Below are 17,129 nucleotides of genomic sequence, written 5' to 3'. Positions count from 1 at the left end.
ATTCAATACTTTTTTAATTTGACAAATGTGCTGTTTTACTCAAGTACAAGTATTAAGTTAAGTTAAAGTTATAGTACCCATGATTGTCCCACACACACTAGGTGTGGCGAAATTATTCTCTGCATTTGACCCATCACCCTTGATCACCCCCTGGGAGGTGAGGGGAGCAGTGAGCAGCATCGGTATGTCTAGCTTGTGTGCGATTGTGCGCTTAGCTGTTGTGTAGCTGCTGGCTAATAGTAGCCCATAGCCTGCCATGTTTACATATTTGTAATCCATCCATCCATTTACTACCGCTTATTCCCTTTGGGGTTGCGGGGGGTGCTGGAGCCTATCTCAGCTACAATCGGGCGGAAGGCGGGGTACACCCTGGACAAGTCGCCAACTCATCGCAGGGCCAACACAGATAGACAGACAACATTCACACTCACATTCACACACTAGGGCCAATTTAGTGTTGCCAATCAATCGACTTGACTAAAATTCAAGAAAAGAGCAACCTGGTGTGCTTGTTGGAGGCCATTTCAATGTTAACTGTCTGTCCAGCTTTGCACAAGTAAACAAGCTGCAAGACTGCTCGTATCGTAAATAATATTGGAGATTTTAGATGCAGGCGGATATCATTTGATACTTGCTTATTTTGCTGATATCAAACCGATTATAATATTGAATCGGGACACCCGTACTCCAGATGTCCGACATACCTCTGCTTAAAATGATCTCACATTAAGAAACGTATTGCGATAAAAAGTGATATTGTTGTTGAGCAAGTATTTGTGATTTGGATGTGTTTAGGGTGAAATGTCGATGTTTTAGCACGCTGTGTTGCAGTGGTCGCAGCCATTTTTCTCTTCCATTGGCTTGCCAATCATAGGTCGCGCTGACTCGCACCAGGGAAGACGTGATTATCGACAAATAAACTTATCTGTGACAATTTTTATTAGCGAGTTTTGTCGACTACTCATAATACACCTAGTTAAAAGTTACGTCCATCAGTGCGAGCGTAAGAGCTAAAAGCCACAGGCTGTCACCTCATTGTCCAGCACAGCTCTTAAGGTGTTGGAGAGTGAGGTTTACACAACGTACTCACACAGCCACACTCATCGTTACACAACGTGGTAGGTGGGACAATCACGTTGATTGACATGCCGTGTCCGAGCATTTATGCTTAAACAGGGCTACCTCGCTGAAATGCTGTGGCACTCACCCGAGTCCAACAGCGGGTTTAAGGTGTCAATCATGTCCAAACCCAGCAGGCACAAGATATTAAAACAACGTTGAGAACTGGTTGAATTAGGTCCTGACGTTGAGCAACTCAAACATAACGTTGAAACAACATGCTTTTTGACGACGTGTAATCAATGTTGGGTTCTGACGTTTTGACCATTGAATTTGGTTATTTCCCAACCAATATTCTACAACACAAATACAACGTTGAAACAACATGCTTTTTGACCACGTTTATTCAATGTCAGCTTGTGACGTTGATTTGACCATTGAAATTTGGTAATTTCCCAACCAACATTGTGGATCCAACGTTAGACACCAATGTTGTCTCAATTTACAAATACAACTGTTTTGCGACATTGTTTCGAAGTCAGTTTTAAAGGAGATGTGTGTATAATCGACGTTGTATAAATGTCTTGTGCCTGCTGGGACAGCAGTACAAACTCTTCGTTGTCTCTCAGCATTTGCACGCAGCTTTCAAAGAGAATTGCCATTTTGTGATGATGTAATTGCTAATTTACACACCGCATGTGTCGGTTAGGTGGTGTACTTCAAAGGAGGTGAAGCAGCACCAATCCCAGGCCCGCAGGGTCCCGCAGGAACACCTGTGAGTTTGCATGATCTTAATATTCTTTTCAAATGCATATGACGAATTTTACATGCCGCACTGCTCCTTCTGCAGTGTGGTGTGCAAGGAATAATATGGAGTCATTAAAAGTCCTTAACAGTCATTCTCACTTTTATTTGAGCCTTCATCTTGTAAGAGGCATTCATCCTTAAATAAGTATTATATGTATTATACATCCAGGAAGTGTTCAGTGTTAACATTTTTTTTTTGTTACTTATTCCAAATTGTAATAAATTCATTTTCTTTCCACAAAATTCTACGGGCAACACCCTATAATGACAATGTGAAAAGGTTGTTGTTTTTTATTTAGTAAAACAAAACAGCAAATAAAGTACATATATATACACATATACATACCCCTGTACAGTCATGGTCAAAAGTTTACATACACTTGTAAACAACATTATGTCATGGCTGTCTTGAGTTTCCAATAATTTCTACAACTCCTATTTTATTGTGATAGAGTGATTGGAGCACATACTTGTTGGTCACAAAAAACATTCATGAAGTTTGGTTCTTTTATGAATTTATTATGGGTCTACTGAAAATGTGAGCAAATCTGCTGGGTCAAATGTTAATATTTGGTTACATGTCCCTTGGCAAGTTTCACTGCAATAAGGCGCTTTTGGTAGCCATCCACAAGCTTTTGGTTGAATTTTTGACCACTCCTCTTGACAAAATTGGTGCAGTTCAGCTAAATGTGTTGGTTTTCTGACATGGACTTGTTTCTTCAGCATTGTCCACACGTTTAAGTCAGGACTTTGGGAAGGCCATTCTAAAACCTTCATTCTAGCCTGATTTAGCCATTCCTTTACCACTTTTGACGTGTGTTTGGGGTCATTGTCCTGTTGGAACACCCAACTGCGCCCAAGACCCAACCTCCGGGCTGATGATTTTAGGTTGTCCTGAAGAATTTGGAGATAATCCTCCTTTTTCATTGTCCAATCTAATCTCTGTAAAGCACCAGTTCCATTGGCAGCAAAACAGGTCCAGAGCATAATACTACCACCACCATGCTTGACGGTATTGACGGTAGGAATCGTGTTCCTGGGATTAAAGGCCTCACCTTTTCTCCTCTAAACATATTGCTGGGTATTGTGGCCAAACAGCTACATTTTTGTTTCATCTGACATCACATGGACAAAGATAAGACCTTCTAGAGGAAAGTTCTGTAAGTTTTGTAGAAATTAGTGGAAACTCAAGACAGCCATGACATTATGTTCTTTACAAGTGTATGTAGACTTTTGACCACAACTGTTTATATATAAACCATTCATTTATAGCCGAGGTTACTGTGGTTTATCCGTTAGAAAGTGCTCAATAACGGGGTAGAGCGGAATATTGGTTAGGTCAGGAAAAAACACAGAGGCTATTTCATCCCTACAAGCCTGTTTCGCAGGTTTATAAATGTGTGAAATAAAATCCCCTGAACAGCAGGGAAACCTGCGAAACAGGTTTGTAGGGATGAAATAGCCTCCGTGTTTTTTCCTGACCTTATTAATAAACCATACACTTATATATGTATATATTTGTGTATGTATCTATATGTGTATGTATATATGCATATATATATGAATATTTGTATATATACAAACATATGTATATATTGTATTTTAACATATGTATTATATGTATATATTGTATTTTAACATATGTATTATGTGTGTGTATATGTATATATATATATATATATATATATATAGTGTCTAGAAAAGTTATATATAAATCTAATCCATTATAAATTTACATAGTATACACACACATACTGTATGTATATATATATTCTGTATTAGGACTGTCAAAATTAACGAGTTAACTAATGTAATTAATAACAAAAAAATGGTGCATTAATCATGAACGCACTTAGATTAATCATAAACTTTTATTTTGACAGTACAAGCTGTTTTACCTTAACCACTGTATGGTCAGTGATCAGATTAATGCATACGTCAGTACAAAATTAGTGAGGATACTCTGACTGGGGTGCTCGCTGGCAAAAATACAGTCTGAAAGAACCTAAGATAAAACTGTTGCAAAGATTTGTGAAATTAAATGGCTTGCAAAAAATGTTTATTATGTAAGCAAGTAATCGCCTGTGATTAATTATGACCAATCTAAATTTCAAAATGTGAATACCGTATTTTTTGGACTATAAGTCGCAGTTTTTTTCATAGTTTGGCCGGGCTCCAGTGCGACTTATAAATGTTTTTTTTCCTTTTTTATTATGCATTTTCGGCAGGTGCGATTTATACTCCGGTGCGATTTATACTCCGAAAAATACGGTAATCTGATTTAAAAAAATAACCATCCCAGCCCTATAAACAGGCATGATACGTGCAGGTTTGTGTGAGCGTCTCTCTCCTCTAGATTCTTGTGTGCCGTGTTATCCCCAGCAGCATGGCCCTCCCACATGTAGCCTCAGTGATGTGTCTTTTATCTAATCTGGCTCCTTCCCACAGTTTTATCTGCTCATGTTCTTTTGCCTGCGCACAAGAGACAGCCATGGCCAGAGGCATTATTATTATGTTGCATTTTGGGCCATTCTCAAGAAACACCTCCCTATAATTTTTGCGTAAATGTTCACTTTTTTTTTCTCGCAAGGGCAAACAGTTTAGATGTAGCGATTTAAAAAGTCACTTTGACCTCACTTCCTATCTTTCCTTGTGGAATATATTTAATTAAATCTGGCACAATATCCACTTCAGCTAATTAGAATTAGGTGGTCAAAGATCACTTTGACCTCGTAATCATTTTGGCTGTAATTCAAAAGAATTAATCCCCTGATTATGACGACACTTCCCATAAATGTGTAACACGGTCAAATGAGATGTTTTACTGTGGTGGCTCGGACTTCAGTTTTAATTGGATCCAAAAGGTCAGATGAATAGTACAAATCTTCCTATAAGAAATTATGCAAATCCAATGACTCTGTTCCAGACACCCAAAATATGAACACAAAACACTCTTTATAGTGATTAATGATAGATTTGCAAAATACATAGTGGATGAATGAACATGTAACCTCACATTTACCTTAATCGGAGACTCGTTAGCGAAGATGGAGATGAAGGGAGGCAAAAGACACAAGGGCGCTCCCTTGGTAATTTGCTGGGACTTCTTTTCTGAATTCAGTTGTGTTACTTAACTTCTTTATCAAAGGGCTGGCATTCACAACTTTCTTTGGCCCCTTGGTGGCTTATTTTGCAGCCGTACCCCATAAAAAAAAGCAAAGAGACCGAGTCGTCGTTTGCTTGGGATTATTATTGAGGCGCTCGATTTTCTGAATTTTGGAAAGACGGGCTAGTTTTTTTTACGCAATCGGGAATGGTTATCGTTTTAATTTTAATGCTGCCAAAACTGTACATATTGTACATAGACGGCTGCGTTGACCCTGGATCTCAGGAAACAGAGTGGACCGACACCAGCTGGACTGCTGCTGAGTGGTCCAAAGTCATGTTTTCTGACGAAAGCAAATTTTGCATTTCCTTTGGAAATCGAGGTCCCAGAGTCTGGAGGAAGACAGGAGAGGCACAGGATCCACGTTGCCTGAAGTCTAGTGTAAAGTTTCCACCATCAGTGATGGTTTGGGGTGCCATGTCATCTGCTGGTGTCGGTCCACTCTGTTTCCTGAGATCCAGGGTCAACGCAGCCGTCTACCAGCAAGTTTTAGAGCACTTCATGCTTCCTGCTGCTGACCTGCTCTATGGAGATGGAGATTTCAAGTTCCAACAGGACTTGGCGCCTGCACACAGCGCAAAATCTACCCGTGCCTGGTTTACGGACCATGGTATTTCTGTTCTAAATTGGCCCGCCAACTCCCCTGACCTTAGCCCCATAGAAAATCTGTGGGGTATTGTGAAAAGGAAGATGCAGAATGCCAGACCCAAAAACGCAGAAGAGTTGAAGGCCACTATCAGAGCAACCTGGGCTCTCATAACACCTGAGCAGTGCCAGAAACTCATCGACTCCATGCCACGCCGCATTAACGCAGTAATTGAGGCAAAAGGAGCTCCAACCAAGTATTGAGTATTGTACATGCTCATATTTTTCATTTTCATACTTTTCAGTTGGCCAACATTTCTAAAAATCCCTTTTTTGTATTAGCCTTAAGTAATATTCTAATTTTGTGACACACGGAATTTTGGATTTTCATTTGTTGCCACTTCAAATCATCAAAATTAAATGAAATAAACATTTGAATGCATCAGTCTGTGTGCAATGAATAAATATAATGTACAAGTTACACCTTTTGAATGCAATTACTGAAATAAATCAAGTTTTTCAAAATATTCTAATTTACTGGCTTTTACCTGTATATATACAGCCCGGCCCCCGGCCAAATTTTTTTAACCCAATGCGGCCCCCCGAGTCAAAATGTTTGGGCACCCCCGGTTTAGAGCCTTAGTGAATCAGGCCCAATAACGCTACTGGGCCGACGTTTTACTAAAACAATTATGTTAAAAAACCCCAACTTAAAGTGTTGTACAGCTGTTTACTGATGTATACTATATTTATACTGTTAATATTTACGTAACTTTTACTGCAAATGCATATCGGCTCCAAATAGCGGTTATAGGTCTCCTTGACTAATAATCGGCACGGGTATTGGCCCTGAAAAAAGTAATCTGTCGGTCTCGAATACTCACCTAATTTTTTTTCCATTTCGACCTGTGCCATTATGATGAAAGCGAACACTTTCATCAAAAAGTGGGGCATACAGAACCCAAGGTACCACTGTACATCCAACAGTCATTGGTCAAATGACATCATGATTTCAATGTATTTGGTCGTTCTTTGTAAAAGCGTTTAGGCCATCATTCACTGTAACATCCCAGGCTGGGGCACAGGGTGCAAACTCAGAGTTGATTTAAAATGACTTATTCATAGTCAGCTCATATTTTACCAAGCCCAGGCTGACATGCAGCATAATTCACGCTCTCCTTGTCCTTCAGGGTGTACCAGGGATTCCTGGAGCTCTGGGTTCTCGAGTAAGTCGTCTACACTCTCAAATAAGTAGCCTCTTATGTCTGCTTTTGACCCTTGAACTTTTCTTGTTCCAGGGTGAGAGAGGTCCTCCGGGTCTAAAAGGGGAAACTGTGAGTTCAGCGTCTTCTCATGCGATATATATATTTTAAAAAATGTGGTGTCAGTTGCATTGGGGCTTGTTTTTTCTCTTTTCTTTTAGGGAGATCCAGGAGAGGATGGAGCACCTGGCAAACCTGGAAGTGCCGTGGTAATACATATATTTAATTTACCTTCAGGGCCATCCTTAGCTAACAATATCCCCCTGATTTATGCGTCTGTGTGTTCCACTGAGCAGGACGTACAGAAGGCTCTGGCCAGCCTCGGGATTCAGGTATGTTTTTTCACCCAATAATCAATATATATTCCTTAAAAGTGTTTTCAGAGATTGTAACGGCATCCCTTAAAGGGGAAGTGCACTTTTTTTTTAAATTTTGCCTATCGTTCACAATCATTACGAAAGACAAGACGACGGATGTTTTTTTTTTAATTTTAAATAAACGTAAATATACTGTAAGTCCACTTACGCTGAAGCCAGTGGGATGTCCTCTATTCTGCCCATAAAATCTAAAAAAATAACCATTCAAAAAGGGCCAAAAATACTATATATACTAATAATTGAATATTAACCAAGTATTAGTCAGTGGTGTGCCATCAGAGCCAGCAAGGCCTTCTCTGCTGGCCTAACATAAATCATTAATTAGTCAAAGTTAATTTTATTTTTAATTGACTTTCTGTAAATATATACAAGTATTCATCATATTCTCTTCATGTCATCTTAGGCTCCAGTGTTGCTCTTTTAAGTTAGAGCTTTTATCCAATCAGAATTCAGCTAGCTCGTTGCCAGCACCGTATGAATTTTGCCGGAGGACCTTCTGACCCAACATTAGCGGGGGGCTGTGCAATTTAATGAGCGGAGGACATTCAGTTAACAGACCGTTGCGATCAGATCACAAGTTGTTGACAGTAGCCTTACGTTGAACGTGACTGTGATTGGATACTCACTTGTCACTCCCAGGTATCCAATCACAAGTTGTGATTTACAAAAGCAGATAGTGGCAAAGGAGCCATACCCGGCCAGCTGAGAAATCAGCGGTACTCATTTTTTTAACCATCAAAGTAGCAGAGCAAAACGTTGATTAGGTGGCAGATTATGTGCCTGCCACTTCCACTCAAATCAACCAACTTCGAGTTCAAATATATTTTTTCACATTCAACATGTTTTTTTACAATTATTTTTGTTTTGACAGTACAACGTCCGATGCAGGTTTATTGATTTTTTAATGTGCCAAAAAAATAACCCTTTTTGTACACAAGTGACACATTGAGTTGATTCAATGCACAGTAGTGCACAAGTGTGTTTCTGTGTGGTATTTTACAAGCCGTGGTCATGTGGCGACATAAATGATTGTGTTTTGAGAGGTATTTATTGAAGTCGGACTAAGTAGGACATCACTGAAGGCCTCGGTGGGAAACGCACAGCCCACCACTGGTATTAGTGATATTGTTATTAAAAGCGCTAAAGCAGACAAACTATTTATAGCGGCGCTGTGATAACGAGCTTGTGTACAATTTCGACATGATCGACTGGCGAGGTGTTTCCTTGCTCCCTGGAAGTTTATTTTAGTTCATAAATTATGCATCTCCCCTTGAAAGTACAGGGCTGAGAACGTACTCCGACAAGTCGGTACACTATGACAGCTGTTTAGTACCCAAAAATAGGCAAAGACGAGACGAAAAGACACTTGGTCCCCCCTACCCCGTTTCTTCGTGAGGATTATGAATCATTCTTCACCTAAACGGGAATATATAATCATCCCAGTAGTCGGTAGGGATGTCCCGATCCGATATTGATATCGGAAATCAGTCCGATATTAGCCAAAAAAGTGAATATCGGATTTTATCGGACTGAATCTAAAAACTCCGATATAAGCTGTCCATTTACCGCTGCAGCACGTCTATAATAGGTGACTCTGGTTTGATCACACTCCAACACAGTAGGTGGCGGCAATGCCCCTTAATTAACGTTGGTGCCGGCCGCGGAAGAAGAGCGTCTCTGATCCAGCATGCACAGCCCACGTGATCACAACAACGACAACGCGTGTGCTTGCAGCAAAGTGTAGTGATGTTGGCTGTGTGGAAGTATTTTAACCTAAACTCGGACAAAGACGTTGCCGCTAAATGCAACATTTGTCAGGCGCAAGTGTCCCGTGGAGGGACAGAACCGGGAAGGTTCAATACTACACGAGTGTGGAGAGTGAAAGGCTCTTCAGCACAGCGTCAATTATCATTGCGGAGCACAGGAGCAGGCTGACAGCACAGCATGCCGAAATGCTTATCTTCTTAAAAAAAAATCTCCACATTATGCTCGGACTGCAGAAAGTGGAGAAGGAGGAGGAGGAGTAGTAAGGGTAGTCAGCACTGACTGATTATTATTTGTTTTATGCTCTTGTTATTAGAGTGATATGTTTATTTTGTTTACACTATTCTTCAGTGAAGACTAAGAGTAATTACTTCATTGTTTTGGGCACAGTCAGTCAGTGAAACTGGAGCTGTGAACTCTTAACCAGAGGTGGGTAGAGTAGCCAGAAATTGTACTCAAGTAAGAGTACTGTTACTTTAGAGATTTATTACTCAAGTAAAAGTAAGGAGTAGTCACCCAAATGTTTACTTGAGTAAAAGTAAAAAGTATGTTGTGAAAAAACTGCTCAAGTACTGAGTAACTGATGAGTAACATACACACTCATATATATATAAATATATATGTATATATATATATATATATATATATATATATATATATATATATATATATATATATATATATATATATATATACATACATATACATTGATATATACAGTATATAATGTATATGTATTTATTTAGCTGTTTTTGTTTACATGTTAAAGGTGTTTTAATGAATATACATGCATGTTTAACATATAGATTCCTTTCTTTCATGAAGACTAGAATATAAGTTGGTGTATTACCTGATTCTGATAACTTGCGTTGATTGTAATCAGACAGTTGTGATGATAACGTCCACGTTTTCAAATGGAGGAGAAGAAAAGTTCCTCCTTTCTGTCTAATACCACATGAAAGTGGTGGGTTTTTGGCATCTTATTTGTCCAGCTTCCATATTCGTTTTTATACACTTTACAAGAAATATATTGGCGTCAAACTCCGTAGCTTGCTAGCTTGTTTGCGCTGGCTTTCGGAGACTCTTGTTTTGAAAGCGCAGGCGCGATGGAGCGGCACTTTTATTGTGAAGACAGGAACGTCCTCATGTGCGGTCAGTCTTTAGGCTTTTGACGGGATGTACGGTTGAAATAAAAAAGTATCTTTTTTCCTTCACACTTTTTATTGATTGATTGGAACTTTTATTATTAGATTGCACAGTACAGTACACATTCCGTACAATTGACCACTAAATGGTAACACCCCAATAAGTTTTTCAACTTGTTTAAGTCAGGTCATGTGACCACCTGGCTCTGTTTGATTGGTCCAACGTCACCAGTGACTGCATCTGATTGGTGGAACGAAGTGAAACGTCACCAGTAAGGCAGGCACTTTGAAGGTCTGTCTGACAGACCAAAACAAACAAAGCGTGCATTAACAGATCGATAAAAATTAGTAGCGAGTAGCGAGCTGAATGTAGATAAAAGTAGCGGAGTAAAAGTAGCGTTCCTTCTCTATAAATATACTTAAGTAAAAGTAAAAGTATGTTGCATTAAAACTACTCTTAGAAGTACAATTTATCCCAAAAGTTACTCAAGTAGATGTAACGGAGTAAATGTAGCGCGTTACTACCCACCTCTGCTCTTAACTTAGAGCAGTTGGACAGTGGACAATATTTTGTTGTTTTGGTTGTTTTTGTCCCTGCCCACAGTTGTTTCCAACATATGCTGACAGTAAAAAAATAACTGAAGTGAACTTGAATTGTTTGCACTTTAAAACGTTTATTTTTTTTAAAATTTGATTTATTTAGGTTATTTTTCAGGGTCTTCTAATTTATTTTTAATTTATTCTATTCAATTGTATAATTATGTTGGTATTAGTGGTTATTTTGCACTTTAAATAAAACATTTTGTTTTTATTGGATTTGTTGAGGTAATACTCTTATGTTGAAGGTTAAAATTTATGTAACCAATTGGTTAATAATAAATGGGTCAGTTTTTCCTATACCTACTCTTGCTGACTATTGTTTTCTGTTTTAACACTACAACATCAGTAACAGTAACATTACTTTATCAAGCCTTTTCTAACATTCCACACAACAAAATAAGGAATAAATATATGTATGATTCGTGCCTATATCGTATCGTATTGATATCGGTATCGGCCAATACTCAAGGCTACAATATCGGTATCGTATCGGAAGTGAAAAAGTTGTATCGGGACATCCCTAGTAGTCGGCATCCTAATGACAGCAGACATTGCACAGTAGGTGATGTTTTATTATGTTTGTTGGCTCGCATGAAATCTGCAGTGAGTAATAATCAGTGATGTTGTTAAAAAAAAAAGCAAATGTTGTGGTGCTTTTTTTTTTATTAATACGCTGCGTATGCTTAAAATGATCAAAATACGGTACATATTAAATGTTATTATAAATGTGCTCGTTACTACATTACATATATACGTACATCATGTACAGTACAGGCCAAAAGTTTGAACACACCTTTGCGTTTTCTTTATTTTCATGACTATTTACATTGTAGATTGTCACTGCAGGCATCAAAACTATGAATGAACACATGTGGAGTTTTGTACTTAACAAAAAGAGGTGAAATAACTGAAAACATGTTTTATATTCTAGTGTCTTCAAAATAGCCACCCTTTGCTCTAATTACTGCTTTGCACATTCTTGGCATTCTCTCGATGAGCTTCAAGAGGTAGTCACCTGAAATGGTTTATACTTCACAGGTGTGCCTTATCAGGATTGATTAGTGGAATTTCTTGCTTTATCAATGGGGTTCGGACCATCAGTTGTGTTGTGAATGAGAAGGTGTGTCCAAACATTTGGCCTGTACTGTATATAAAACCTTAATGAAGGTGTTTGGATGTTTTTTTAAGGTTGTATAGGCAGAATTGAACAGCTCCCATACGCTCCATTGTAGCAGACTTTTTATCAGATTTATTTAATATTAAAAATTACATCTATCGTATCTTTATTAATGATTGTGAACAATAAGCAAAATTCCCAAAAAAGTTCAGTTCCCCTCATCCCTTAAGTTAACGTTTATTTTGGGGACAGTCAAGGGAACTCGATGCAAAACATAAAACTGCTTTAATCATTTATTTTGTAATAAAACATAAGTACTGTTAGCTGCTAGCAGGCAATTCTTTAATAAGAAATAATACCAATATGACACAGTAGGTCTATATTATATCATAATTAGGGATGAGTACCATTAACATTTGAACCAATATGACATGGTACCAATTAGGGGTGTGAAAAAAAAAAAGATTTTCAAATGAATCGCGACTCTTATTTTTAAGAGTCGCGATTATTTTTAAAATCGATTTTTCAAATATATTTTTTTAAATACATATATCTGCTGTACAGATTTATTTTAGAAAAGAGAAGTGTATAATACTTCTTTTGTTGCCTTATTTGTATTTGACATTATTAAATGTTTGAGTAGATGTTTTCTTTAAAATATCAATAAAACATTTTCAAGATATATTGTTTATCTTTTTATGGAGGAATGTAGTTAATCATAGAACTGACACAAACAAGCGTCTTGCGTGTCTTTCTTTCCATTTCCGGGTCCAAGTTGAATGTCAAAGTTGACCAACTTATATCAATATATACAGTCGTGGAATTAACACATTATTATGCCTAATTTGGACAACCAGGCATGGTGAAGATAAGGTCATTTTTAAAAGAAAGTTATTAAATAAAATAAGATAAATAAATTAAAAACATTTTCTTGAATAAAAAAGAAAGTAAAACAATATAAAAACAGTTACATCGAAACTAGTAATGAATGAAAATGAGTAAAATACACTGTTAAAGGTTAGTGCTATTAGTGGACCAGCAGCACGCACAATCATGTGTGCTTACGGACTGTATCCCTTGCAGACTGTATTGATATATAATGTAGGAACCAGAATATTAATAACAGAAAGAAACAACCCTTTTGTGTGAATGAGTGTTAACGGGGGAGGGAGGTTTTTTGGGTTGGTGCACTAATTGTAAGTGTATCTTGTGTTTTTGATGTTGATTTAATTTTAAAAAAAAACGATACCGATAACAAAAAAAACGATACCGATAATTTCCGATATTACATTTTAAAGCATTTATCGGCCGATAATATCTCTAATTGTGAATGATGAGCATAATTCTTCAAAAATGGCAGTTCCCCATTAAAGTTTGTTATAATGGCTGTTAAGGCTATAGCACTGTATTGGATCAGACTGGCTCTTGTTTTTTTGCATATTTGAAATAAAAATATATCAAATCAAATCAAAAAGTGCGCACATGATTGCAGTATATTGTTGCCTTAGATCCCAAAGTGATCTTTGATTAGCGTCTTTGCGATAACGTCTCTTTGAGTGAACTGTGCTCCTCCTCCACATAAAGCATGGCATCTATCTTCCAGTAAAATGGTGATGTTTCAGTGGTTCTGCCCGAATGCTCTTTAAAAATGAGCTTTCAAACCACTCAGCCGTCTTCAATTGTTACTGAACTCTGCAGCATAAAAGTTGCACAAAGGAGACTGATTACCAGACATTTTCAAGCGGCCCGGATGGAATCTCAATGACTGCTTGAAGTTGTTTCACAGCCCAGCACCTGTAGCTGCAACTTTTAACGGCCGGTCGTTCTGCTGTTGACACAGGTGTCTGACCTGAAGGTGGTTGTGGACAAGAAGGACACCCTTTCGGCTCCAGTGCAGAAGGCGCAAAGAGGCGAAAAGGGAGACTTGGGTGAACCTGGTCCGAGGGGACCAGCTGGTGCAGATGTAAGTGACGCTTCTGATGATCAAGACCCCAGTCAGATTGTAGCAACTTTGTCTTCTCCCGCCCCAACCTGTCGGGGCACCAGGGGACACGTGGCTTTGCAGGGGACAGAGGGTCAAAGGGGGACCACGGAGAGCGAGGTCCTGCGGGAACACCTGGGCCTCCCGGAAGAGCCATTGGGGAGCGTGGACCCATGGGACCCTCGGGGCCAGCAGGGGAGCCAGGAAAGCCAGGAATACCAGGAGTGCCTGGGAGAGCCGGGGAAATCGGAGAGGTTGGAAGACCAGGGGAGAAGGTAAAGAAGGACGTTGGGTATCATATCGGCAGTGTGGTGAAAGAAGAGTTTCTTCTCCTTATTTACTGTTTTACTCCCAATATTGCTTTAAGGGGTTGTTTGCAACATTTATGTGGGTAACAATCTAACTTTCCAATGTGTCTTTAGGCATAATATTCCGCCCTCCTATTGCTTTTAGCACATAATGATGTAACTACACTCCATGCGCACATGTATTAGCTCTGTGTGTTGTTTGCTAAAGCTAAGCGCTTTAACTAGCTTATGTTAGCTATCATTAAACACATATTTTATCATAACAAAATTACAGAATTTTTTTTTTGCTTGTCTGCGACTGCTTTTGTTTACAGTATGTGCAGGCGCTCCGTGTGTGTGAGCGTGGATGAGACAGCCTGAGCGCCGGACTTATTTTTTATTCAAAGTATTCAACTTAATTATTCATTGTAAAATATATAGACATTCTAAATACTTGTATGTTCTGTTAAACTACTAACGGTAACATAAGCTAGCTGGTGATGTTATTGTAATATGTTTTGGGTTTAAAATGCACAAAGTTGCCCAAAAAAACGTGTTATTGTCAACTCAATGTTGCCCGTCAGTGTGAATGCACTGCCGGTGGATCAATAGAAAAATATTGATGCCACCCATACCGAGTGTTTTCCATACATAGCAAGTTTTACAAGTTATTACGTAGGGGTGTAACGGTACACAAAAATGTCGGTTCGGTTTAGAGGTCACGGTTCGGTTCATTTTCGGTACAGTAAGAAAACAACAAAATATACATTTTTTGATTATTTATTCACCAAATTTGTAAACAATGGCATAACATACATATACACACAGGGTCCATTGCCAGGGTTAATGTGGTCAACATATATAAAATAAAAACTAAATAAGATAAGGCTCAGAATGGTTTCTTAACAAAACCTTTCTACATATAAAGTGTTTTTTTTGATTGATTGATTGAGACTTTTATTAGTAGATTGCACAGTACAGTACATATTTCGTACAATTGACCACTAAATGGTAACACCCCAATAAGTTTTTCAACTTGTTTAAGTCGGGGTCCACGTTAATCAACATTAAACTGCCTCAAGTTGTTGCTCAGATTAAATAAAATGACAAAACTTTTCTTCTACATATAAAAAGTGCAACATTAAACAGTTTCAAGTCAACTCAGCCTCAGATTAACTTTTCTTCCCCTCCCCAGCCTGGCTAACTTGGCAGTAAGAGGATATATGGGCTTATTGTTCTTCCACCATAGAAGTGAGTCAAAATCTAGTTTCTAATGCAATATCTTAAATCTGCTGCTACAAAAACATTTGTTATTGCTTTAGCCCTGCCTGACTCGCTGAGGAGAGGCTGCTTGAATGCGGTGGTGACGCTTCAAATGGGTTAGCATGTGTTATGAGAGTAGCATACTGTATGTGTGGGTGTGGCCCTTTAATATGTGACAGCATCTGAGGTGAGTGTGTGGGCGAGCGAGGTGAGGGAGCGGTAGCGTGAGTGCGGGGAGTGGCTAGTGTTTTGTTGGATTGGCTGTGTGCAAGACCTCAATAAAGCCACGATCTAATCGCCGGACTCGTCATTTACCCTGGAGTCCGGAGCTGTGGAGACCCACTGCCGGGTAGAGTGAAGGGTGTTGCCCCCGAGAATACATCGGCCCTGGAAGAGTGTCTCCCCTGCGCTCCTCGACTACGGTCTGGGAGCCGGAAGCAGGAAAGGTGCAACACATGTTTGACGCGTTGTCAGAAGCAGCTGCTGAACAATGTAGGCAAACCTCCGCCCTCCATTGTTGTATCGCGCAGCCAAAGTGTTCCCAAACGGGAGATCTTAACAAGGCAGGAGGGTCTTCCAACTCTGGATTTTACATGTTGTCCTAGCCCGGTCGCTGCTAGCATGTGTACTCGTTTGGTACACCTCCGAACCGAACCCCCATACCAAAACAGTTCAATACAAATACACGTACCGTTACACCCCTATTATTACGTGACAATGTTTCATTTTAGCTATGTTGTGTCGATAAGACATCAAATTTAAATGATATTGTGTTAGCAGGAACTACTTTTTCTTCCGCCTCTTATTGTAAGTATATGTATTTTAGTGCTTTAGTGTTTAGTTGACACACTTTTCAGATGATAGCAACCTGTGTGTCTGTCTTGTTGTCAGCATGGCAATTGAAACAAGTATAAAAGAATGAAGAGTTAGGAAACAATGCAAGATAAAGTCCAAATACAATTTAATACGTCCGTACATGTATAAAGAGTATGTGACATATACTGTACGTGACTGTGCTCATTTTGTTTACATCTGTGCTTCAGGGTGATAGAGGAGAAAAGGGAGACAGAGGAGAAGCTGTAAGTGGAGCAAATTGATGGAATCATATCTCACTATCTCAGTAATATGATGCAATGTTTTTGTCTGTAACAGGGTAAACTCGGGCTTACTGGGCCGTCTGGTCCACCGGGTGAAAAGGTGAACAAATGATCTGTGTAATTTACACTTTAATTCAGCGTTAAACTAAATAGTTATGTTTTTCCACAAAAGGGGGAATCTGCTGACTCAGTACTCAGCGGTGCACCTGGAACCAGAGGCCCCCCTGGACTGGCAGGACCCAAAGGAGAGCCCGGTGCTCCTGGGCCGCAGGGGTCTAAAGGTGACCGGGTAAGATTTACACATAAAAGAGTGAAATACCCTGTCAGTCTGTGCCTTGTGTCTAAATGCTGGGCCTCACAGGGATTTGAAGGACAACGCGGTGATAAAGGAGACCGGGGCGAGTCTGGAGAGAAGGGACGTGATGGCTCACAGGTAAGCTGCCTCACACCTTGAATTATTGAGAAAGATTGAAGTCAGAAATTCAACATGTAGTCTTCTTATTGTTTATTGGGTCAGTTTGTAAATATGATGAAAGATTATTTTGTTTTCATTGTAGGGAATACCGGGGGATCCTGGTAAACCTGGTCAGGATGGGAAACCGGTAAGTAGTGTTTACTC

The 17,129-nt window shown here is 39.1% G+C and overlaps 1 protein-coding gene across 1 annotated transcript in view; it reads left to right on the top strand.

The window, feature by feature from the left end:
- The window catches only part of col7a1 (collagen, type VII, alpha 1), a 265,397-nt gene that overhangs the window by 181,577 nt on the left and 66,691 nt on the right, over positions 1–17,129 (top strand). Inside the window, exons 71-82 of the mRNA XM_061930639.2 lie at positions 1,769–1,834; positions 6,808–6,843; positions 6,916–6,951; positions 7,041–7,088; positions 7,176–7,211; positions 13,723–13,845; positions 13,929–14,138; positions 16,457–16,492; positions 16,566–16,610; positions 16,683–16,799; positions 16,872–16,943; positions 17,068–17,112. Of these exons, the coding sequence (XP_061786623.2) occupies positions 1,769–1,834; positions 6,808–6,843; positions 6,916–6,951; positions 7,041–7,088; positions 7,176–7,211; positions 13,723–13,845; positions 13,929–14,138; positions 16,457–16,492; positions 16,566–16,610; positions 16,683–16,799; positions 16,872–16,943; positions 17,068–17,112 (870 nt within the window). The remainder of the gene's footprint in view (positions 1–1,768; positions 1,835–6,807; positions 6,844–6,915; positions 6,952–7,040; positions 7,089–7,175; positions 7,212–13,722; positions 13,846–13,928; positions 14,139–16,456; positions 16,493–16,565; positions 16,611–16,682; positions 16,800–16,871; positions 16,944–17,067; positions 17,113–17,129) is intronic.

This window comes from Nerophis lumbriciformis, linkage group LG03 (genome assembly GCF_033978685.3).
Source record: "Nerophis lumbriciformis linkage group LG03, RoL_Nlum_v2.1, whole genome shotgun sequence".
Lineage (NCBI taxonomy): Eukaryota > Metazoa > Chordata > Actinopteri > Syngnathiformes > Syngnathidae > Nerophis > Nerophis lumbriciformis.
Note: the sequence above shows the minus strand (reverse complement) of the source record. Positions and strands in the feature narration are given on the sequence as shown.